The sequence below is a fragment of the Sparus aurata genome, chromosome 23 (genome assembly GCF_900880675.1).
Source record: "Sparus aurata chromosome 23, fSpaAur1.1, whole genome shotgun sequence".
In the NCBI taxonomy this organism is placed as follows: domain Eukaryota; kingdom Metazoa; phylum Chordata; class Actinopteri; order Spariformes; family Sparidae; genus Sparus; species Sparus aurata.
In genome coordinates this window covers 25225305-25249369 of record NC_044209.1, presented here as the reverse complement: position 1 = coordinate 25249369, position 24065 = coordinate 25225305, and the positions used below count along the sequence as shown (strand labels likewise).

The 24065-nt window shown below is 44.6% G+C and overlaps 4 protein-coding genes and 1 long non-coding RNA gene across 6 annotated transcripts; 2 read left to right on the top strand and 3 right to left on the bottom strand.

Annotated features, from left to right (window-relative positions):
- Positions 1-632: 632 nt before the first annotated feature.
- On the top strand, positions 633-6566 carry ptger1c (prostaglandin E receptor 1c (subtype EP1)). Its single transcript, XM_030407653.1, has 3 exons — positions 633-800; positions 4638-5555; positions 6190-6566. The coding sequence occupies exons 2-3, from the start codon at positions 4638-4640 to the stop codon at positions 6430-6432; spliced, it is 1161 nt and encodes a 386-aa protein (XP_030263513.1). The 5' UTR covers positions 633-800; the 3' UTR covers positions 6433-6566.
- Positions 799-3092, bottom strand: LOC115575512 (uncharacterized). Its single transcript, XR_003982679.1, has 2 exons — positions 3002-3092; positions 799-1397 (listed from the first exon to the last, which is right to left on the bottom strand). It is a non-coding gene; the product is annotated as an uncharacterized LOC115575512 (long non-coding RNA).
- A 234-nt stretch (positions 6567-6800) lies between the features above and the next one.
- Positions 6801-14078, top strand: slc27a1a (solute carrier family 27 member 1a). The gene is made up of 13 exons (XM_030407649.1): positions 6801-7275; positions 7581-7748; positions 8629-9023; positions 9915-10082; positions 10907-10976; positions 11072-11163; positions 11250-11359; positions 11477-11686; positions 11764-11890; positions 11999-12136; positions 12312-12476; positions 12751-12897; positions 13003-14078. Exons 2-13 carry the CDS (start codon positions 7582-7584, stop codon positions 13158-13160), a joined length of 1947 nt encoding a protein of 648 aa, XP_030263509.1. The 5' UTR covers positions 6801-7275; position 7581; the 3' UTR covers positions 13161-14078.
- trim35-13 (tripartite motif containing 35-13) lies at positions 13425-19767 on the bottom strand. Of its 2 annotated transcripts, none has more exons than XM_030407651.1 (6): positions 19423-19767; positions 15562-15657; positions 15235-15465; positions 15109-15131; positions 14888-15006; positions 13425-14803 (listed from the first exon to the last, which is right to left on the bottom strand). In XM_030407651.1, the coding sequence occupies exons 1-6, from the start codon at positions 19759-19761 to the stop codon at positions 14265-14267; spliced, it is 1347 nt and encodes a 448-aa protein (XP_030263511.1). In that variant the 5' UTR covers positions 19762-19767; the 3' UTR covers positions 13425-14264. The 2 variants fall into 2 exon arrangements, with proteins under 2 accessions (XP_030263511.1, XP_030263510.1); XM_030407650.1 differs by lacking the exon at positions 19423-19767 and adding an exon at positions 16382-18049.
- Positions 19768-20670: 903 nt separating this feature from the next.
- On the bottom strand, positions 20671-24052 carry vac14 (vac14 homolog (S. cerevisiae)). Its single transcript, XM_030408505.1, has one exon. It carries the CDS (start codon positions 23901-23903, stop codon positions 21531-21533), a length of 2373 nt encoding a protein of 790 aa, XP_030264365.1. The 5' UTR covers positions 23904-24052; the 3' UTR covers positions 20671-21530.
- Positions 24053-24065: the final 13 nt, after the last annotated feature.

Genomic DNA, 24065 nt, shown 5'->3' with positions numbered 1-24065 from the left:
CTTTCTGCGCAAAGTATCATTGTGGATGTAGTTTTACCTCTTAAACATTTACAAACCTTGGTTTGTAAAGTCACTACTCATATATCTTTTTGCATACCGCACGCTAAGGATTATTTTTAAATCACAAGTCTAATATTTTCTCAAATATCTGTCAGGGAGATGTTCAGTGAAGGATCAGAGTACTTCATTCTCCCACAAGTATGACAGAAACCGTGAAGCACCTTATCATCATCATGCTTTCCTCTCATGTCTCTGTGCTAATATTTATGTGACCGACAGTGGATGATAATCATCACAGCACCAGTCGAATAACACGCTCAAACTGTTTCCATTTCGCTGATAATTTGAGAAAGAAAAAGACAGAACGTTCACGACAAATTACTTTTCTCACTGTTCAACTTCTCGCCGAGCTCGCGATAAAGTGCTGCAAAACAGAAGTGATGGCTGAGGTCCCCTCCGGTGCAAAAGATCAGCAGAGGAGATGAAAAGATGGAAGAAACACATCCAGAGAGGGGGAAGCGGGATGGAAAATGCCAGTCCAGCACGTGCAGATAAATAGCTGCCAAGCCTCCAGAGTGAGAGAGAGAGAGAGAGAGAAAGAGAGAGAGAGAGCCAGACCAGGGAGAAAGAAACTGCCTGAGAGGAAGAGGGGGCAAAGAAAGGGAGGAGAAGAAGAGCAAATGATTGTGAACCACAGTGATAACTGAACGTTGTAAATCAGGCAGCTCTGCAGTCCAGAGACGCGTTTGTTCTCTCTCATCTATTCTGAGCCATCCAATACAATCCGGAGTCATTTGAAGGTAAGTTTCATTTATAACTTATTCATAACCATTTAACGGTCATTTACGTCACAGATAACATACTTAGCACATTCCTCTCTGTAGCAAATTAGACAAAGTGAAGCTGAAATATATGCAAAATATAAGGAATAAAGGCCGAGGCGTGACTGAAGAGTTGGAGCTGTATTTTTCATTGATGTCATCTATTTAATCCACTTGAATTATGAATGAGCGACGCGCAGAGTTAAAGAGAGAGATTCACACGGCTCGGATGAGGTATTCAAGACATGGATAATACAGACGGGGCACAACTCTGAAATTAGCCAGGTGTCTTTTTTTTTTATACCTGAGTTGCTGAGAAACGTTTTGTTTAAAGAGTACTCAGTGAAATAAGAATTAAACAAGAGATTTAGAGACATCTGGGTGTTTGAGGAGAGATACAGTGAGGAGTTTCCATGGTAAATCACATCCAGAATGACTTTCTCTGGCTACTGATCACATCCTCCCAGTCGTGCATGTGACCCTGGTTTCTGTTTAATCGTGGATTTCCTCTGTAATTTCCTCACACTCTCAGGGGAGGTACTTTATCTCTGTGTAGGTGCACCGCTCATTGAAGAACTGAGAGGGATGAAACAGAGATAAATGCTGAATCAAACCAATTTGCGGAGTAAAATACATGAAACAAGAGGATACAACAATTGGACTGTTTGATCTGCTGTGAGTTAATGGTGTTAACACAAGGAGAGGCAGCGCAGTTTTTTCAGCTCCTCCGAAGCTGCAAAGGGGTTTTTTTTTAACATTAAGAGGTCTGTAACCTCAACAGTTTCTGTGGAGGACGCTCATAAAGCACACAGGTATCAAGATTCAAAGGATTCTACTGATCAAATTGAAATGCAGTTCTGACTTTCTTCACGTCCTCTAATAAAAAGAATATGTCAGCTCTTTGTGTGATTGAAGTGCTCTTCTAAGATTTACATCCAAAGCAGGCGTGTGCACTTTATTGGAGAGTATCAATCAATTGCCAAAACGTAAAGTAACAAATATCAAGCTTAGTGTTTCATGCAGGATGCGTCACAAAAGGGAGAAAAACCGGTTATGCGAACATGCAGATCCTGCAGGTGAAGGTCAGTGACATCAAAGATCAAGTAGCAAGACAAAAACAAAACCATTGTTGCCAAAATGTTATTTAGAATAATAAATGTTTTGTTTCTCTTTAGGTTTGGTTCAAAGCATTTTTAAAGTATCCACCTTATTCCTGACTTCGTGAGTTTACCCATGGTTCATAGCGGTATTCGGTTATGCTCTTCCGGTTGAACTGGCTGACCTCGGTGTTTACGTTAATGTAGCTGTCATGCTCGCGCTAAAACCGGCTTTCAACACAAAGAAAGCGACAGAATGGATAAAAATCGGCGGTGGATACACAGTACAGATGTTTTAATAAGTCGTGAGGACAGTTCTCACGGAGTAGGCAGATGACATGAAGCATTAGCACGGCATTAGCGATGTAGCTAACGTCGGGGTAATGCTTATCTTATATTTTCTGAAGATGTCGACGGAGAATTACGCAGTTACAAAAGCACAGAAGCATACAACTACCTGCACAGTAACAAAATAGGGAAAGTACTGTTTAAGAAACACAGCGAGTTTATATTTCTGAAGGCAGCAGTAGCGCCCAGCCAGAGTGTCAATCAAGCTAAACATACAGCGTGGATAATGCTGAAGGAAAGTGAAGCCGTGGAGACAGGCGGCTGCTCGGACGTTGCCGGGTTAGGAAAGTCATGCAGCAGCTATTCTGTGGAAGATATTCATAAACCCAAATATTTATTTTAGTGTCAAAGCTGCGAGCGGCGCTAGTCTCCGTTCCTCCTTCCTCAGCATGGCGTGTAGGGCGCAGGGCAGGACAAGTTTGTCTCAGTGGTTGATGTACTACACGAGACGTTTCTGAAAAAAACTTCAATTTTCATGAATTGTTGTGGCAACCAACAACGGCACATGTTGTACCTGAGCTCATTTTAAAAACAATTTAGCTCTTATGACCTAACGCTAGTTGTTTAGGGCTAGCTTAGCGGCAGCGGCCATCATGCAGTTGCAAGGCAACCGGAAACAGAAAACCGCCGGCGGAAGTAGTTATCTGTCATGGCAGCCCCCATAGGCTCCCGAGGAAACAGGTGGATATGTAGAAATTCTGCATTGACAACAATTATGTTGAGTTGTGTACTTACATTATCCAAAATGTGTCCAACAATGTCCAGTCCCAGAGAAATCCTCAACTTTCCTCAAAGTGACGATGAGGTTCATTAAGGTCACCATCACTACTTCCAGGTAGAGAAGCCTGCGAACAAAACGAAACCTAACATGAGTAAAACTTCACAGCTACCTCGTGCGTGAACATTTGTGTCTGACTTCAGATTTTCATCAATAATGTTGGTTGTTAAATGGTGTATTAACCACCAGCAAAGCACGTTTGACTGCAAGATTTTTTTTTTTTTTTGGCTTACTCATGCCCTGTTTATCCGACACATTGATTACTTTACTGCATTAGCTGTGAGCTAACGTTAGCCAGCAGCAGCATCAAGGAAAGGGAGGTCTCTGTTTCAGTTCAGGTAAACTCTCACTATTTGGCACCTAAGCCGAGACTGCCATCCTCTCTCTTCTTTTCCCCTCTCCTCTCTGAAACATTACATTCATTAAATAAAGAACAGTTTCCCCTCCAGCTCCAGTCGGCATTCAGAATTACAGTTACGTGACGTAAACACAGACAGCGGCGGTCTCCTCAGCAGATCGCAGCTGCAGTCAGGCTGATAAACAGGAGTGAAGATAAAACCACTTTTTAATTCCAAAAGTTCGAAGGTATTCTGTGAGCTCTCCTCCCGTCAATAAATGGCTTCAGATCAGACCACAATCTACAATGTGACTTTATATTCATCACGTCTGCTTTAGCTCCCAACACTCGGCTCCACCAATGCAGCTGTCTTATGTTTTCTTTTGATGGGGAGCCCCCTAGCGGTGGAAATTACATATTGTAGGTTTAATAATAATAACCCAAGCACTTTCCTGGCACACTCACAGCATGATGACAATTTCTGCCAAAACCAAAATGCTGGCAGCTGAAATGGAGTAATGAGTCGGGGTAACAGTCAAGTGAGGGGATGTGGAACAAGGAGCTTTTACAGAGTGGAAAATAAATGAGCAAGGTAGGTCTGTGGCAGGTGGGAGATTTCAAGATGGGAGCCTGCTGTGCAACCCAACCACACTAAAGCAGCACAGATGACACAAGTTCCTCACATTTCCACATGACGGTAAAGTTCGTTAAAAGTTTGTTAATCCTCTACTCAGGGCATCCACTTGATAAGGTATATTTTCTGAACACTGGCTCGGGACGTTTGTCATGTGTCTCGCTATAAAATATGTCCTCCTCCTGTGACTGTATGTTGCAATGCAGACACCAAGCACAATCTGCATAATAACCATCTCAAAAGACCTTCTACAATCCCATCGCTGCATCGTGTATTGCAAGCAAGCACTTTTATAATAATTGGAGACTGAACAACCTGTGGAGAAGGCTCTGGCAGGGTTTCATCAGCTCTTCATTATTACGTGGGCAGTAGCTCTGTTAATTAAGGTCTAAATGCCAAATGTCCTTGGCAGACCATTTGACTCAGTAAGGCATGTATCATAGCGTTCATTAGAAGGCTGTTTTGCATTTAGGACTTCCCTGTTGTCCTCGTGCCGATGAATTACTTGAGGGCACTTAGAAAGCACAACGGGATGACATAAAAACACCAGATAATAATGATAACTTTGTGGCTCTGTATTAACTAATGGAAGTATTTTAACTTTGCTTGTAATTCTCTGTAGATGTCACTGAAGATGAGAACACCGTCTACACTCATGACTTTGTTGTCCAACTCTTCTGCACCGCCCATCCTCCACCAGATCCTGAAGATCAATTCATCTGAACAGCCCGGCGCCTGGCAGAACGGCAGCACCTGGTCACCTGTGAAACCTTCAGGTATAGGGATGTCCTGCTTCACAATGACATTTGGTGCCATCTCCAACCTCACGGCTCTGGGCATCTTGGCCCGGGTCCGACTTCGCCGCCAATGCAAAGCACCATTTCTGCTACTAACAGTGGCGTTGCTGGTGGCTGACCTGGGAGGTCATGTGATCCCAGGAGCCTTTGCTCTGTATCTGCACATGGAACGGAAGAATGATACGCAGTTCAGAGAGCCCACCAAGAAATTTTGTCAGATCTTTGGGGCCAGTATGGTGTTTTTTGGCTTATGCCCTTTACTGTTAGGCTTTGCCATGGCAGTGGAGCGCTGTGTCGCCATCACTCAGCCATTTTTCCACAGTGCCATGATCACATTGGCTCATGCACGGCAAGTAGTGTTATTTGTGTCCTGTCTTGCACTTGTGCTGGCAGTTCTACCTTTATTTGATGTGGGGACATACACTACTCAGTATCCCGGGACATGGTGTTTCTTGCCTATCCACGGTCCACAGTCTGTAGGTGAATACAGTCTGGTTCTGACCTTCTCGTGTCTGGGCCTCACTGCACTCACTCTTTCCCAGCTCTGCAACATCCTTAGTGGTCTGGCATTGCTGCAGGCCAGAAGGAAATCCCACGATGTAAATACAAAATCAGCATCTTCCCATACTCGTCACATGTCTTCAGCATCGTCTTCCTCCATGTTTTGCTCGTTGGATGTGGAGATGATGGTGCAACTGGCAGTGATCACGGTGGTTTCCTGCGTGTGCTGGAGCCCCTTTCTTGTGAGTACTGCTCTTTTAGATTTGTTCCCATTTTCTCCTTAGAGAGGCAACGTGTAAGATATGGTCAGATTTTTAAGCATAAAACAGTCAAAAATAAACAAAGATCATCAATAATAGTACTGACGTTATGTCAAAAGATTTCTGTGTATTATGTTGCAGAGGTCGGTTGCAGGTCTGAGTAAACAAAATGTCAAGAAAGATATTTACACCTATTTTTCTGTCTTTTACAAAACCAAGCATAGCTTTACTGTCTTGTTAACTCATTAAAAAGCAGTTCTTTTAAGCAATATAAAAGTCTCACTTTCTTCTTAAAGTCACCTCTGGTTTGAGTTAGAGGTTTTGTTTTCCCTCCTGCAGATACCAAAACTCCCAAAGTCATTTCCCGCTTCATGCATCTCCTGCTTTAACCAAAAACCCATTTAAAAAACCATCGACTTTGAGACGAGGGAACCAGGTTTTAGACTCATTCCTGCAGCACTCAGCTAGTCAGCCAAAGATAACGATCGCAAAGTGTATAATGAGCTGCAGTTAGTGGCCATATCTTACAAGTTGCACCTTTAAGCGGTCAGGTATTTCTAAGAATATATGTTTAAGTAAAAACACTGCATGAGTGATTCTTTGTCTCTCCTTGTAGATCCACATTCTTGTGTTGCAGCTCAAACAAAGCCCTGGATCATCAGCACATTCACAGGGCGGGTTCACTCTGCTGGGCCTGCGTATGGCCTCCTGGAATCAGATCTTGGACCCGTGGGTTTACATCTTACTGAGGAAAACTGTGCTTTTCAGACTTTACTCTGCTTTCTACACACAGAGACCAGCAGTGGCCGTACATAGCTCCTCTGCAGACTCACGCAGGGGGACTCTCAGTCTGCACTGACCGTGTTGTTGTTGAACTTTTTTCCTGTTTGTGGACTGAAATAAATTATTACTTTGGTGTGTGTTGTGAAAAATGTGAGAGTGTGAACTTGGCTGTGTTGTTGTCAGGCTCTGGTGATGGTGGACCCCATTGAGAGCGAGCTGAGGGTCCACTGGGCAGCAGTGTGAATGTGGGACGGAAACAGACTTCCACAACATTTCACAGAATGTAGTTAGTAGTCTGAGCCGGTGCTACTATCAATAGCGGCCACCTGCAAATCTGATGGTTGAGCAATTGGGCGGTGCTAGTATCGTCCAATCAAAATCGAGAACAGCTTGACAAGCGTCGAGTTGAGCCAATGGCAGCGCCGCTGGAGAGAGCTCTTCACCCGGGGTGGGCGGTGCTTCTTCAGCAAGGACTCTATTCAATATGGAGTACAGAAAATAGCCTGATTCACTCTGCATTTCACTGATTCTCATTCAGATTTCGGTCTGTTTTGGATGTCGGGCACAAATTATGAACTCCCCCCTCCCAAACGTAGATGCCAGCCTACAGGACTCACTCGCGTACGTATGACGCATTTTCAAACATAGCTTAAATGCAAACTATTCACTAGCTTACTTGACAACAACCGCGTTGACGAGCAGTGAACTGTTCAAACTGTTGAACCACTCACGAACTTACTGGCTGCTTCAAACCCGCTGCTCCTACGTCTCCTCGACGCCTCAACATCCGGGGGAAGATTTTAAAATATTCGACCTTTTTTTTTTTTTTTTTCTCCGCGGAAGCAACTTAAGTGAAAAGTTCCCGAGCGGCGGGGTTATCGGGTGAAAGGTGACATCGCTTCGGCTCATTGACTCGTAGGTAAGTTGTGTGTAACGTGTGGTTCAGCTGCTGAGGTTGGCACTGACACTTTACTGACGTCTGTTTGTGGGCGATGCTTCAATGAGAGCTGATTGCTGTGTGGTAACTTAATTATAACTTCATCCCTGCTCAGAGCTTTTATAGAGTTGTCCTAGCTATTAAGTAATATATATATATATAAACAGTAAAAAAACAAAACAAAAACGTGTCTATTGTACCAGCCTGTCCTACTGTACGCAGCTTCAAGACTGAAGTCATGTTGGCTATCATAAAAGACCATCTCTGTCCATTTCCTCCATGACAAGAATGCACAATGCAGCGAGTGTCTCAGCCTCTCTGGGGTCCATGGGAATGCTGCGTCTCTTCGGGGTGTCCTGGTCCTGGAGCCTGGCAGCAGGCCTTGGGGTATATCTGGGCACAAGAACCTGGAAATACTTCTACATTGCAGCACGCACTGCCAAGAGAGACCTGAAGTAAGTTAAAGGGACAGTTCAACCCCAAATTAAAAAGAAAATAAAAAAGAATGCATATGTTGCCTCTCACCTTTTAAACATCTGAAAAACCCAATAGCACACAAATTAATCCTGAGACCTTGTTGTGAGCAGTTTCATGTAGGAACAATATTCTCTCACATCACAGGAATAAAGCATGCCTACTCATGGACTAGAGGCTCCTCTGCTGAGCTGTAACTCTGGCTATCTTGGCTTACTAGCCTTGCATCCATGAGTAGATACTGGTGCGAAAAACGTTACAAAGTATCGTTTTTCGCACCAGTATCTAGCCGAGCACAATCTTTCTCCATTATAGTGAGGAGAAGGCAGACAACTCTACAGCCGATGTCTCCAAAACAGACACCAAACCAACTACGTGGATAAAAAGCACTAAACACAATCACCAGAATAAATGGTAGCTAAGTATGTTTCTGCAAAACCACAGATGAGTTTAACTGAACTTTATGTCGCAACATTACATTTGGTTAGGTTATATTTTTTATCTCACTCTCGTCACAACGCTGTGCTTGCGCTCCAGTTAGGTTTGTCCACAGAAACCACTTTTTTGAGGTTGGAGAACAATTATGATTTGGTTTGAAAATACCAAATGTGGGCTAATGTTACAATAATGGATGGACATGGTCCGACTTCCCGCGAAAAAGATTTGATTTTGCTTTTGCAAAATTGTCAGCCTTAGACCTGCTGTGGATTGCAGAAATGTTAACTGCCAACATTAAATCCTTTGCAATCCTTTTCTTTTTGATTTTAGGCCGAGGTTGTCCTTTTTAAATGTGTCCAAATACAGCTCTGGTAATGTTACTTTCCTAATTTCTTCTTGTCTTCCTCCTCTGACCCTCACCAGTGGCCTGTACGTGCTGTTGAGAGTGAAGATGGCTTTGTGGCGCTACATGGGCAATGGAAGTAACATTCCTTCCATATTCGCCCAGACAGTAAATCTCCACCCAAATAAACCTGCACTGATCTATGAGGCTACAGGTGAAACATGGACCTTTGCGCAGCTGGATGAGCTGTCCAATGGAGTGGCCCACTGGGCGAGAGGTCAGGGATGGGTCTCTGGGGACGTGGTGGCTCTCTTCATGGAAAGCAGGCCGCTACAGGTGGCACTTTGGCTGGGCTTTGCCAAGGTCGGAGTGGAAGCTGCACTCATCAACTTCAACCTTCGCCATGATTCCCTCCTGCACTGCGTCGGCGTGTCAGGGTCACGAGCTATTGTGTTCGGAGCTGAGCTTGCTGATGGTAAGTATGTCACAGAAAAATGTCATGACTTCGATACATTTTGTGTGTAACATCAAGTGAGCGTTTCGTGCTGTGGCGTCACACTTTAACACCCATGTTGTGTGTGATAATGAGTGTGTCTCCCCCTCATGTCATGTGGTCAGGACATGCTGCCGATGATCACAACTCCTTTGCCATCTCTTTTTGAAGTTAGTTAATGTTTGATTCTCTTGGTTCTCTGTTACACTAGAAACACGTGACTCCTTTGTCCCTGTGGTCTCTGTGATGTCCCACCTGTGTGTGTAATTTAATTACGTTAGTGGAATGTTTTCATTATTTGATCGGATCTTGCTTTTCTTTTAATCCCATCACACCGTTCTGTGATGTTATCATTCGTCAGCTTTATAGGCATAATTGCTTCAGAAGTTATATTGTGATTAGTTTGACATTTGATTCAATTAATTGTTACAGCTAGGGCTAAACATATGCAAAGAAATCGGGTGATTATTTTGACAGATATTGCAATTGCACCTACGGTCCTGCATGTGCGCACTCACTGTGCATGACCGGAATCTTCCACAGGGCTAAGATGATATATTACTAAAGCTGTTAGGGAGCTCGTAGCACAAGAATGGCAGGGAAAGTGAAGCCACAATGTCCTAATACTGACATACTAGCTTGGTAGCGATGAGTACTAAAATAGCCATGTTCTTTGTTTATGTTCATTATGATAATGTGTTCTCTTACTCGGTGACATGACATGAGATAGGGTATGATTGGCCATGATAACGATGTGCTGCAGTCACAGTACACAGCCGCTGAACCTGCTCCTCAGCACCCTGTTCTTATTTAAAATTGAGAGTTTTAACTGACCTGACTGGTGTCTTTTGTTCCCATCTTCCTCTTGTTCAGCCATGTTGGAGGTCAGGTCCTCCCTCAGCCAGTCCATGGTACGGTTCTGTACAGGAGACCTCGGTGCAGAACATCTTGCCAGCCTGAGTGCTCAACCTCTGGACCCGATGTTAGCCTCTGCAGCTAGACATCCCCCTTCACCCTGTGTTCCCCCCAAAGGGATGAACGGTGAGTACCTTCTCGTTTCCCGAACTCAACTCTGACTCTGTTGAAGAGTTCATCTGTTTATTAATGAGTTCCCTCGTGAACATCCTCTTCAAACTGGACCGTTGTTTTGTTTTCACTCTATTCTGAATGCCCACATTTGTATTTCTTTTCGCAGTCTGCTGTCTAGTTTCTGAACTGAAATTGCTTTCCAGTAATTATGTGACTCAGGTGTGATGAGGTGAACACTCGGCTGTGTAGAACGTTGAGTGTGATAAGTCATTTTGAATTCAAGACTGATACTGACCTTTTTCCCTGGACAGCTGTCTGGAGTAGGCATGAATTACTTGTTGAGATGTGTACGGTCTGAATAACAAACCATATCCCCGAAAAATGGTACATCTGAAATTAATGGATGTGTTACTCACCATTGAAGGTGTGAACCCGAGACATATTAGAGATTTGTTTTGCTCGGGAAAACATGCGGCGGAATGAAAACAACTTTATTTTCTGCTCCGTCTTTCTTTGGGTTCACTGAATAATGCCAGTGGTCACCACCCACAGCAGTTGTTTCACACATAACCAAGTATTGTTGTCTTGTCTGCACACTGTATTTTTGTGATTCAGTGTGATGTTGTTGTCTTGTCATATCCTGGACACCATTGTTTTGACCAGCTCTTGACTATGTCTCATTTACACATAAAACAGATACTTATTCCAGTGTGACTTCCTAGTTCAAGGTTATATATGATGATATTTCAGCAGTGACTGAATGTTGTGAAGTCACCTGTATGGATCTTAAATTTGCAGCGTATAATCGTACTGCTCTGTTGTTTTGTCTTCTGCAGATCGTCTTTTTTATATTTACACCTCCGGCACCACGGGACTGCCGAAGGCTGCAATTGTGGTACACAGTCGGTATGTCACTCTCAGAAAGCAGAACTCTCCAGAGTTGCTACAGTTGCTGCACAAATGATGATAGACTGAGAATATTTCCTATGTTCCCACAACAGTTACTACAGAATCGCAGCTTTTGGGTATTTTGCCTTTCGCATGCGCCCTGATGACATCATCTATGACTGCCTGCCTCTCTATCACTCAGCGGGTATGTGATGTGACCCTCCAGCTCTTCATTAACAGTTTCCACTTTAAGTTTCCATTTATGAAGTGTTTGCTATCTCTTCTCTTCAGGTAATATCATGGGAGTTGGTCAGTGCCTGATCCACGGACTCACTGTGGTTGTGAAGAAGAAATTCTCTGCCAGCCGTTTCTGGGAAGATTGCATTAAGCACAACTGCACTGTAAGAGCTTGTGTTTGGAAAATGTTCAGAAGTGCAGTATTTTACAAAATCAATAACTATAAAAGATTCACTTTGACCAAGAGCTGCTACAATAACAAGACTGCTCTCTCATCGTAGGTGGTGCAGTATATCGGGGAAATCTGCCGCTACCTCCTGTCTCAGCCAGTTCGACCAGCGGAAAAAGACCACAAAGTTCGGCTGGCAGTGGGAAACGGGTTGCGCCCCAGCGTGTGGGAGGCATTCACAGAACGTTTTGGGGTGGCACAGATTGGCGAGTTCTACGGAGCAACCGAGTGCAACTGCAGCATTGCCAACATGGATGGAAAGGTCAGCAATCAGTGTTACTTATGTCTGCACAAAAAAATGTGAATTGGATCAGAGCTAAGCTGATTCTTTCCTGCCAGGTGGGAGCCTGCGGATTCAACAGTCGCATTCTCCCCAACGTGTACCCAATCCGTCTGGTGAGGGTGGACGAGGACAGCATGGAGCTGGTTCGCAACAGCCAGGGCCTCTGTGTGCCTTGTCGCCCTGGTAAATAATACTAAAAACTTCAAGAATGACTTTAATGGATGAAGTATGTGGTTTTTAAGTGTTTTGTTCTACTGAAATCACTCCATTAGTCTCCACCGTGTCTTGCAGGGGAACCGGGGCTTCTGGTGGGTCGTATCAACCAAAAGGACCCATTAAGGCGTTTCGATGGCTATGCTAACCAGGATGCTACAAGGAAGAAGATAGCGAACAACGTCTTTAAGAAAAATGATTCTGCATATATATCAGGTTACCAGTCCTTCTTAAGAGAGTTCAAATAAATAAACCAACATGGTTTGATTGATAGTCCCTTGAGTGCAAACCATTATTTAGGAAAATAAATGAAAATGCATTTATTTGTTCTTGCAAATGAACCCTTCATCACTATATTGCTGTTGTGTTTTGTTCCATATGTCTCCTGTAGGTGACGTGCTGGTGATGGATGAGCTGGGCTACATGTACTTCCGTGACCGTGGAGGGGACACATTCCGCTGGAGAGGAGAAAATGTTTCCACAACAGAGGTGGAGGGCATTCTCAGCAGTCTCCTGGGTCAGACTGATGTAGCTGTGTATGGTGTGGCAGTGCAAGGTGAAAGTTAGCTTCGTATATGTACTTCTTTCAGCATTACATTGGGACCATAATTGTTCTTAACACTCACTCCCATGTTAAGTTACATAAAAAAGTTGGACATTTTTGAGACTGTCCTTGTCTCTGAAGAAAAAGCACACAAATAGGAAAGTATATTAGAAAAGAACGACAGCAAGTTTAAAGAAAGTATCACGTTTATTTGTGACAGTCCTGGTTATTTCTCTTTAAGGCAAATTGCTTGTGACTGTACTCATTACTCCACGTGTCTTCCCAGGTGTGGAAGGTAAGGCCGGCATGGCTGCCATTGCAGACACTACAGGGAGTTTTGACTGCAGCAGTTTCTTGGATGAAGTCCAGCGAGCTCTTCCGCCGTATGCTCGCCCTGTGTTCCTGCGTATCTCCCCGCAAGTAGACACCACAGGTAAACCGTCCTTATATTCCTGTTGAGGTCATGCAAGTTTTTTTTGCGATAACTTATAATTTCATGCCGTTAAATAAATGTATGTATCTCCACATTCTTGCATAGGTACATTTAAAATCCAGAAAACCAGGCTGCAGAGGGAGGGATATGACCCACGTCTCACTACTGACCAGATCTACTTTTTGAACGCAAGAGCTGCACGCTATGAGGCTGTAAACGAGGAGCTATACAATGCGATAGCTGAGGGAAGAATGTCTTTATGACATGGAGGCTGTAGCAGGGCAGCCTGTGTGCCAGATGCTCTTGAGAGAGGATAAGTTATGCACATGCTGGTTTCAGGACCAGTCAGTCTTTGTGGATCACCTGCCTGGATTTTAACCTTTCAGGGAACTGAGTTGAGAGGACTACTTACAGTACATAGGTGTAAGGAGTAATGTTACATATGATGTTTTAACACTGTAAGAGTAACACGCCAGGAGAGAATAGGAGGGCATTTATTCCCTTTTTTTTAATAACTTTTTTTTTTTAATTAGCAAACGAACACCTCAAAAAGCCTTTGAGCATATCCGCACATGGAGTGGGCTCCTCCCACAATGCAATAGGATACATGTTACAATGATGTGGTTAGGACAGCGAGGGGTAGTATCACATCAAACTCTGTTACAGGGTATATACCCAGTTATAAAATATGCTGCAAGAATAATTTTGTGTAGGTTGAAGCAATACTTGAGTGTGAGGCAATGAAGTTAATGCTGTGTGTTTGGGTGAGTCTGAGAGACCTTCAACACCACAAGACAACTAGATTAAACACTAACCATAGACTCTTTTCTTTTTTTAATGCAATGAAAAACTAATCTCACTTGTCATGTTTGAACTTCTGAACAACAGTGGCACGGGTTTGCAAATGCACAAACGTTGTTACTGTATGTGCCTTACGAAACTTCAGATCTGTGTTTCAGTTTTTTTTTTATGCATTTCTTGGAAAGGAGCTCAAAAGATTGTGAGAATCACAGTAGTGATTTTGTGTCATACAAAGCTGAGTCAGATTGTCACTGATGTTTTATGTAACAAATCTTATCTGTGTAGTAATATATAGTTGTTAAAGATATGAAGGTATTTACAGTTTCAGATCTCACAGACTAAATTTTCTGATGTAACTCAAATTAAATATTTTAAAACAATTTGTTTCATGTTATTCATTTAAAAAAAAGGAACTGAGAGGTAAATGTTGCTTTTGTTTTCTTGGACATGCAGCAGGTCGTCACAGTCATCTCCTGCAAAAGCAAAAATGATCAAACCTTTGCAAGCATGATAGCTGTTAATGTCTTGTGCGGGATTTGCACCAAAATAAATGTCTCCCATGTGTATCAGCGGTCTGTCGACACCAGTATACTTGTGGGGAGGATCTTCAGTGGATGCTCTTTGCAGGCTGTGCAAAAGTAGGGAAAGGCTCTGGGTGTGATGACCTCTTTGAAGGTGTAGAGAGGTGTTCTCTCTCCAGGGTCGTAAAAAGTCACCTTGCCTCGGTCCATGTCTAGAACTATTCTGATCACGTCTGGATGCTTTGTCATGTTCAGCGGCTCCCATGGTGCTGTGCAGGCCTTATGCTCTCCGTTGCGAAACCTTATGGACCAGAATCCCTCTGCGGGTGTCAGCACGTGCTTACCCTTCCTGTTGATGGACTCGCTGGCTATTCCCAGAACCCAGTAGGTGTTGTCCTTCACCTCCACATCCCAGCTGTGGCGTCCGCAGGTATAGCTCTCTGTCCCCAGCATCTCGGCGCTGATGTCAAACCGTTCTGGGTTGTCTGGCAACTTGAAAATCTGGGTACTGTTCTGCACAACAGTGAGATCCTCTGAGAGGATGAAGCAGCTTGCTGCTGTGTTCGGATCCAGGATGACGGGATCTTGAGAGAAAAAAGTTTAAGTTACTAATGTGGAATGAAAAGAGCTGAAATAGGATGTGACTAGTTATTGTTTGAGGAACTCACTATATTTAATTATACTCTTCATCTTCTCCCACACTTGATATTTCAGAGAGCCCAAGTGCTTGCCCACATCAACCAGAGCACCAGCAATAGGTTCTGGATCGAGGGGAATTCTCCAGGTTCTGAAAAGACACTTCAGCAGTGAGTAGTTGAGAATGGTCTCCAGAGATAAATTATCCTAAAGTAAACCTCAACGGGATCTGAGATGTGGCAGCAAAACTTACCTCTTAATTGTTTCCTTGTAATTCTGAAAACAAGAGGACAACTTTAGTCATGTGCACGAATGACAGTAAGAAATATTACGGTAAAGATTTGTTATTTAGGTCATTAATAGCAACGGTATTATCTACCTTAAGAAATGGGATATCGTGAGTTTTCATCTCCTGCTCCACTAATCGGATGGTGTTGGAGAGAGAGATCATTTCATTGCTCATCTCTTCGATCTGCAGATTAATCATCAGACTCCTCTGATCCTCCTCAGCCTTTAAAGCAGAAAGTCTGGCAGCCTCCTGCTCCTTCAGGAAACGGTGAAGGGCTTCAAATTCCTCTTTGATCTGTGTCTCGGTATGTTCCGCTTGGTTCTGCAAAGTGACATGATTGAAGGGTAATCGTTGCCTCCACACACAACTCTTTGGTACGGTCAAGGTGACATGATGCACTGATGGAAATGACAGTACCTTGACGTGTTCTGCCATTTCTTCGCAGAGCACTTTCGCCTTCTTGTACAGCTGCAGCTTCTCTTTCAAGGGCAGCAGCGCATTCTTCAGTTCCTCCTATAAAGTCAGTGACAGAGCATCAACACTTTAGGACGGGGTCAGTCTGGCAGGTGGTCAGGCTGTCAGCTGGCATTTTCTCTGCCCTGTCAGTGTTCCCTGTAAATGCAAAGCTGTGTAATGTCAAGTTGGGACAAATCTATGGTGAAGGATGCGATGCCCTGATGACAGCAAAGTTGATTGAGCTCATCCAACTCAGATGGCAACCAGTGGATTCAATTTACATGAATAGATCGGAGCGCAGGAGTAGAATGAATGTGGCGTCACAGAAACCTTGTGGGAGTCGAGTGTCAGTCCTCTCGGGACACCAGTGGCGACAGCAAACCAAAAATATAAATCTATTATTAGAATGTTAATGAACTCTACCAAACACCTTCATACATATCAGGCTGAGAGGAGCACAAAGGTAACAAGAAAATAAAAGTCAAAACTAGTGAAAAACAAACTTTTTTCAAAATCCTGAAAAACTGAAAACAATGTCCAGATACAAGATCCATCTTCTGTCATTCATGAAATCGCGGATAGCCTTGGAGATTTCACTGTAACTGGTCAACTGAATAAATTATGATCGTCAAATAAAGTGAATTATCCTCCCATTGTAATCCATTTCAGTTTAGTTAGTTTAATTACTTTGGTAATCGGTTAATGTGCAGCTCAAACAATGAACTTGTGCCACCATTGTTAGACAGAGAGGTGGCCGACCCTGTTACTTTAATGTGCCTACCTTACAGTCATGGGCACCCTCCCCAATGGGGTAGAGCCTGTGCCCAATGTGTGCAGCTGCTTTCCCACATAAACCACAGATTGGCTCCAGGTCCTCCAAACAGAACAGCGTGAGCTTTTCTCCATGCTCCTTACAGGCACTGGGGTCATTCTTGCTTCTGTCTTCCTTGAAGGATTCACAGGACCTCTGCAGCATACTGCTCACAACGATCTGATCCATAGAGGAGCGGCGCCAGCACAGAGGACAGCAGTGCGAGCCCTCACTGCCTTGTGTCTCCCAGCTGTCTTTCAGGCAGGCTTTACAAAATCTGTGTCTGCACGTGAGCACCACTGGCTGACGGAGAATATGCCCACAAATCGGACAGGAAAGGTCGTCCTCAAGATGAGTGTGTCTGGTGGCCATTCTTCTCCACGGGGCTTTGATGACAAGGCGGCATCTGAAGCCCCTCCCACATCTCTGGGGCACAACCTCATCTTAACCTCAGGAATAAGTGTTAATACCTCAGCTCCCAAAGGCATATCCTATGTTGTGCAGTGTTGTGTTGAGCACGCACATTGCACGTTCTCAAATAAACACCACAGGTCCGAATAAAAGGGAACCGGCTTTTATATTTAAGAGGTATAGTATCTGTGCAGATCAGCCTGAATAACTCCAGGACTGCCGAGGAGATTAAGGTGAGATCTAGGATATTTGCACTCAAGATGGTCTTTTGATTAGTGTTAGGTCCTTAATCATGCTGTGATCGCCTCTTAGTAATTTGAGAAGTCAGTTATAACAACCTGTCAGAATGTAATGAACGAGTTCACAGAGAAACAATGTCCAAAATAAGACTGAGGGCGTGGATATAAATAAACCAAAGTAACCGATTTGGACTGAAGTTATGTGAGTGAAGAATCATGCTCCAGCTGACCATTGCAACAGTTTCCACTGTCAAGTTTAGCTTCTGGCAATTTTAAGAGTTGACACATGGTTATGAATATCAGTCGGTTCTCTTTTGGGGTAAAAAAAAAAACACAAAACCGTTTGTCAGAGTTTTGAAGGCGAACAGAGAGTTTTTCAGTGCAAGATGTGCACACAGTAGCTTTGCCATCCTGAAGGTTAATTTGATAAGTTTGAAAGTATTTCACAGTAAGCTGACCTCGTTTGAACTGTTATCAAGTATTTTGTTGGAGTTAGTTTCCAAGAATCAGTGCGGCACTAAAAATAGGGCAAGAGTGTGAAGAAAGACATGGGAAGGAAATAGGAAACAGTAGGTAGGCCGGTGCTGTCGGTTCCTGCACTTATTACACTGCTGGAGCCCTCACATCTCACACCTGTTATGTTAAAGGACCTATGTGTCGGTCAAGTAATGACGCTCTGGGGTTCCCAACTAATAAAAAACTGATGCTTTGGGATGACGGCACTTGGTGTCTAGTTAAATGCTTACATAAAATAGATTATTGCGGCTTTATATGTGTATTGACATTACCTAAAGATGCCGTGTGTGGGTTTTAGTGACATCTGGCAGTGTGAGTGCTCACCCTCTCCTTCAGTGACCACTAAAAGTGTCATCAGTGACAGTAGAGTTGGTGTTTGCTTTGTCCGTTCTGGGCTACTGTAGAAACATGGCAATTCAACATGGCGGACTCCGCCACAACATCCCACAGCGGCAGTAAAAATCATTTGTGGGAGCGCCACGACTCCCAACTTGTTTCACTCTCAGAGTTTGAACCATTCACTCCACTTACATTTGGATTAAATCCTTTTTTTCTCCCGTCCAAGTTTTCTGGGGGCTAAACCGGCAGTTAGCGGGCTCGGCCAGCTGAAGACTCAAGTATGCAAACTCTGTGGGCCCCACAGTTTGGTTGACCTGGGTATTTTTACACCTAAGAAGTTAAGCTTTTTTGGTATCATGCGCCACAGAGCAGCTTTCCTAAAAATGGACAGTGCTACAACTCCAATGCTGTAGCCACATTTCCCATGAAGAGGGGCTGCTCCCACTGCAGATATAAAAGGCTCGTTTTGAGGTGAAGAAAACACATCGATTCTGCACTACTGCACATTAGTGTGGTTATGAATGTATTTCATTTCTGGACATTATCATGCTTATCAGTTTTAGAATAATAGACAGATAGAATTGTATTTGTATGTTCACACTCCCCTGAAAGCCTTCTAACATGCTACAGCACGGCATAACAATGCTAACGTTGCAGGCGAAGAGTCCAACAAGAGTCATTTGGTCTTAAGTCCATTCTGAGTGATTTGACTATAAACTTTTTATTTTTACTCACCCGCCCTGAGCAATCCCTCACCAAATAAGTGACAGGCTTGTTGAGAAGCCAAAGTGAAAATTTGATTTGAGTCGCTGCCTGTGCCGGGGCAGCAGTTCAGAGCCATTGATAGTAACAGTAAACAGATCCTCTGTGTGCACACACACACACACACACACACACACACACACACACACACACTATGGCCATGCCAGATTTCTAATGGTTACTAGGCAGATAGCAGATGCTGCTTTTAATTTGCATTTCCTTTTTTTTTAAAGTCAGTTTTATGTGTTTTCAATATTTCATAACAATTTTCCACCACGCAATTTAAAGTTATGGTTGAAGGGGGAAGCTGTTCTGGTTAAACTGCAGTTTATTAAACTGGAAAATGGTTTCACAACAGTTGAGATGAAATTAATTGGGAAAAGACAGATGGATTGCTTTGCTGTGTGGGTTTATATGTTCACACTCATCTGCGTGTGTGTGTGCAGGAAGCTCATTCAGAGACGAGCAGAAATAATGAGGAAGATGACAGTCGTTTCACCGCAGTGCAGAGCCTACAAAATCCATGGGGAGGAGCGGGGAGTCCACACGTGAAACTGAAGTTTTCCACGACACCTTTCAGTTTCAACGTTACGAATCACGGCTGACATTAATCATCGTCTAAGATGAAGATCATTCATCATGTTAAAGGATAAACTACATGCTTGACCTATAGATACATTACGCATGCCCCCTGTGTCGTGCAGCACTCAAAGAAAGAACAGAATACATTTTTAATGATCTTACCTTACAGTCAGTGAATGCCTCCTTTATGGGATACACTCTGTGATTCATATGCAGGCCCGTTGTTTGGCAGCTAGAGCAGACAGGCTCCAGATCAGCCACACAGAGGAGTATCAGTCTATTTCCATGTGCTTCACATGATTTATGTGGAAGCCCAGAGCTCTCTTTAAAGCAGAGAGGACACTCTTTAGTACCATGTTGTATCCAGAATTGCTCCAAACACGAGTTGCAAAAGCTCAGATCGCAGTCGATGCAGCAGAGGACCACCGGAGACAGGAAGACTTCTGCACACACGGCGCAGCAGGTCTCGTCCACACCCAGGCATGAGATGTCGACCTCCATCTGTGAAACTCAATGCAGCACTGATGGGCCTCTACTATGCAGTGAGACCTACAGTAAATACTGTATGTACAGTATGTACCATGTGATTTCAACTGGTTATGGTCCTGCATAGGGGGAGAGAGACGAGGACCCGGCTCCTCTGGTTTCACCATAAATAACATGCACACTGGAGGCAGGTTCTGAGCTCAGTTTCAAATCATCCTCGTAAAAAAACACTTTCACTTCAACAAGGTGTGGTGGAAAGAAATATATGAGCTTTATAATGAGCTACTGCGATTTTGTGCGGTGAGATCTACATTTTATATCAGTTCTTGCCTTAATATAATTTTGATGCAGGTAATCCTGTAATACTGCATCACTCACGTTGAAATCACTGTATGCTTCTTTGGCTTCTTATTAAGAATCTGTCATAGAGTTTAATTTAAATATATATTCATGTAATTGCTAGTACCATTAGGATTTTGTATAATTTATGGTTTAAGAAACATCGTTTTTACTATTCCTGTGAAAAAATCACAAGCCATATTTCAGAGGACATCCTTAATGCGATTTATTATTACTATTAATTTGCTTCAATAGAGTGCTGTCTGTAGTACAAGCTCATAATCGCTACAGAAACCTAAAGGCAGAGTTAATAATGCATTTACTCGACTTAAAGAAGTAAAACTGATTTATTAGTGGACATTTGGAGCTTGATGTATAATGAGCCTATTTATAACAATAAATCAAAAGTATCGACTAGATCATTTTCGAAAGGCTGCAGGTCATGCAGGATGTATCCCGGACAGGAAAGAGGTCATTAGTAGCACTAATGTGTTTGCTGCCTTTTTCTCCTCCATCCCTCAGACGCACCACTAATTCTAAATGACACAGCTTTTGTTTAATATATGTATAAAATAAAAAAGAACGTTTCTGATCACATGGTCCACTTTATTGATTTTCCACAGAGGAATGACAGAGAGTGAATCTTTTTAAGACAAACGGACACAAAAGTGCAAAGAAATACACACATTTGGAAGATAAGAAAGAAATACAATTAAAAGTACGGTAAACTTTCTGAGAAACGAGAGGTGACACAACAACGACACGAGCCCACAGTCTGTGCCACGGTTCAGTCATCCGTGGCTTCCAAAAGTTTGGACTCTCACTTTTGAGCTGGCTCGATAATCTACATGTGAGATTTGTTTTTCTGGCTGACAAGATATTAAGGCAAACCCTGAGCGCATGCGCTATCCGTGCTGCTCGACCGGACACACCGTGAAAGTACTGTTTCTTCACATGGACATTAAATGACAGAAGTATTTAACAGTGAAATGCAAATCAGATCCACTTGAGGCGCTGTGACCATTTCACTTGCCTGGAACGAATCTTAACTGCTGATATTGAATCATGAAACCTCGGGATATGATCGTATTATCACCACGACAATTGATGATGTATGAGATTTTATGTACATCCTTCAAATCTTTCAGGAAAGTAATAACTTTGATTTCTCTGTGTAGTGTGGCGTGTGTTAAACCTGTTACAGAACATTTTCCTCATTATTGGCGAAGAAATACATACATGTAAGTACAAACATGAGTTGTTTTTGACATTGTGTAGCCAGTGCTTCTCTTATGAGACGGGTTTTAATCATACTTAACACTTTTTGGATTCAATAGCATCTTAATAATCATTTCCAGCACAACTATATACTATACTGTTCTTGCCCGTAACATTTTTCTCTTGCCTGCTGCTGTCCCTCGGGGGCCAGATATGGCACAATGACCTCACATCAGCTTCCTGTCGGGGTGATCGGAGGCGCGTCCAGAGCGCTGGTGTCGGACCTCCAGGTGTTTGCTCTGGACGCGGTCAAAGTGCTGGAGCAGCTCATTGTAATCCATCTGAGTGTGAGTGGCGCGTTTGGAGGCCACTTGCAGTTTAGAGTCCATATACTTGGATTCATCAACTGTCCTCATGAGCTCTGGGTTGGGCACGCACCGCAAGCGGTGGGAGAGCAGCTGGAAGGCCTGGCTCTGTGGCAGCAGCATCAGCAGGCCATACAGTGCCTTTATCAGGTATGGGTTGTTCTCCACATCCAGGAGCTGCAGGCGCAGGTAGGTGAAAATGGGGCTCTCGATGAGCTGCACCAGCTTGTCAACCTCCATCAGGAAATCCACCGTCACCTCCAGGTCTCCAAACTTCTGGATGAGGTCATAGGCGTGCTTGTAGTTCTGCGTGAGGAAGCAGAGTGACACGGTGGCCACGGGGTTGTGGCACCAGGAACGATACAGGCAGCAAAACAACGTGCAGCTCTCCTGAGTGCGCAGGTCCTTCAGCTGGTTGCGTAACTGGAAGAGCTCGGCCGAGGTGAGCAGGATGGCGTTGAGAGTCTGGACCATGGTGGAGGCAAATTTGAGGTCCTCCTCCTTCAGCAAGATGTCAGCCATGGAGTGAAAGATGTTCTCCGCATGAAGCAGCAGGCAGAGCTGCCGGATGATGAAAGCGCCTCTGTTCTCCAGAAGCTTCCTCTCCAGACTGAAGCGTTTCAGCAGGTTGATCATGAACTTGTAGAAGTAGGAGTTCATACTGGGGGTGGAGGGGGACGAGTCCACTGCTTTGGAGCCCGCGCTGGGCTGCTGTCCCGGCTTGGCGCTCTCGGGGACCTTGAGCTCCAGTTTGTGGTCGGTGCTGTCGCAGGAGCCCACTTGGTCCGTCTGGCCGGCGGGAGATGACGCTATCTCGGCTAACACCTCCAGATCTTTCAGTATCACCTCGTCGGACTCGTCGGATAGCGTTTTCAGCAGCATGGGAAACAGGCTGTCTGTGTGGCGGAACATTTTGCGCGGCGTCTTGATGTAGAGGTGGTAAACCCACTTGAGCACAGCTATGCGGGTCATCATGCCAGTGGAGGAGTCGTGGAGGTGCCGGTCCAACACCTGAACAATACCATCCAGGTCCAGAGTGACCAGAGGCCTGTCAGCACTCGTTGGTGTGAAGAAGCTGATGTTACTGAGACCAACAGATTCTTGTGACGCATTCAGCATATCATTGCCGTCTGCCTCCGACTTCGGCTGGCCGTCTTCTCTCGACGGCGACTCTGTACTTCCGCTTTTCTCCTCCTCCTCCTCCTCATCGTCCTCGGGAGTCACCAGCTTCATCAGACTGTGATTACAGGCGCTGGCCGCTTCTTTGGTGTTCTTCTTTCTGTCGTCGTAGGAAAGGCAAGGCAGCACTGCGGTGAGGATGCCGGAGGAGTAGGGGAGCATCACCCTGCCTGCGAGCTGGATGAACTCTCTCATCCAGGTCATAGCCGTCAGCTGGATCAGGTCGTTTGTGAGCTTTGTTTCGTCCGCCACCTGGCAGTGGATGACGAGGATGTTGGCCATCTCCGCAAATTTCACGCTGGAGGGGGTTTTCTTTATCTCCTTCAGAAACTCGCCCAGCACCACCTCGCACATCCTGCGGATCTCCTTGCTGTTGTCTCCCAGGATCTGGAAGAGCCCGTCCAGGATCTCGGGGAGGTAGTCCAACAGGTTGATGTCCGGCACCGACTCCAGAACATGGATCCAGGAAATGATGAACTGGCGAGCGTACTGGTTATTGGAGTAGATTCTCTCTCTGAGCAGGGGCACAAACGCCACCAAGTCGAACTTGTTACTCTCTGTCACAATGTCTTTCAGCAGCCTGTCCAGGAGCTCGGACCCACTTTTCACATTCGGGTCCGGATCTGCTGCCAGCTTGCTGAGTCCATCAAAGAGCAGGTTGAAGTGGGGCAGCACGGCTCCCCTGGCCACCTTCACTATGTTATACAGGGCTTCACACGCATAGTAGCGCAGACGGCTGTCTGAGTCATTAAAACACGTGAGTACAGGCTCAATGAGCTCCTTCAGATACAGACCCGAGTCCTTACCGAGGGCGATGGAGCAAGCTGCCAGTCCGATGAGACCCCCCTTCCGGCTGTGGGGGTGCTGGGAGAGAGCAAACTCCGAGGCCAGGATCTGGATGACATGTCTGATCTGCGTGGAGTTATTCTGAGCCACAAACTCCCGCACCAGCTTCTCGATCTCGAGAGCTGCGACTTTCCTCTTCTCGTACAGTTTGTCATTCAGCGCCCTCACAATGTTGGGCGTCAGCGGCGAGAAGTCCTTCTCCGTGTTCATGTTGGCGGCTGCGGATCACCCGGACTATTTCTACCGAAATCTGCCTTCGTACGCGTGAAAACCGTCCCGCGTTTATGATCGTTTATCACGGAGAATGCATCGATTTCAGTCGCAGACCAGGAAGTCTTGTAATACGGCGCAGCTGACCGGTTGCATCCGCCG

Excerpts from the sequence above, each read along its gene's own strand:
- ptger1c (XM_030407653.1), top strand. The coding sequence starts at position 4,638 with ATGTCACTGAAGATGAGAACACCGTCTACACTCATGACTTTGTTGTCC. Across the intron at positions 5,556-6,189 it reads TGTGCTGGAGCCCCTTTCTT|ATCCACATTCTTGTGTTGCA; the intron begins GTGAGTACTGCT and ends CTCTCCTTGTAG.
- slc27a1a (XM_030407649.1), top strand. The coding sequence starts at position 7,582 with ATGCACAATGCAGCGAGTGTCTCAGCCTCTCTGGGGTCCATGGGAATG. Across the intron at positions 12,477-12,750 it reads GTATGGTGTGGCAGTGCAAG|GTGTGGAAGGTAAGGCCGGC; the intron begins GTGAAAGTTAGC and ends GTGTCTTCCCAG. Across the intron at positions 12,898-13,002 it reads CCCGCAAGTAGACACCACAG|GTACATTTAAAATCCAGAAA; the intron begins GTAAACCGTCCT and ends ATTCTTGCATAG.
- trim35-13 (XM_030407650.1), bottom strand. The coding sequence starts at position 16,783 with ATGGCCACCAGACACACTCATCTTGAGGACGACCTTTCCTGTCCGATT. Across the intron at positions 15,466-15,561 it reads AAATGGCAGAACACGTCAAG|AACCAAGCGGAACATACCGA; the intron begins GTACTGTCATTT and ends GTCACTTTGCAG. Across the intron at positions 15,007-15,108 it reads TACAAGGAAACAATTAAGAG|AACCTGGAGAATTCCCCTCG; the intron begins GTAAGTTTTGCT and ends GTGTCTTTTCAG.
- vac14 (XM_030408505.1), bottom strand. The coding sequence starts at position 23,903 with ATGAACACGGAGAAGGACTTCTCGCCGCTGACGCCCAACATTGTGAGG.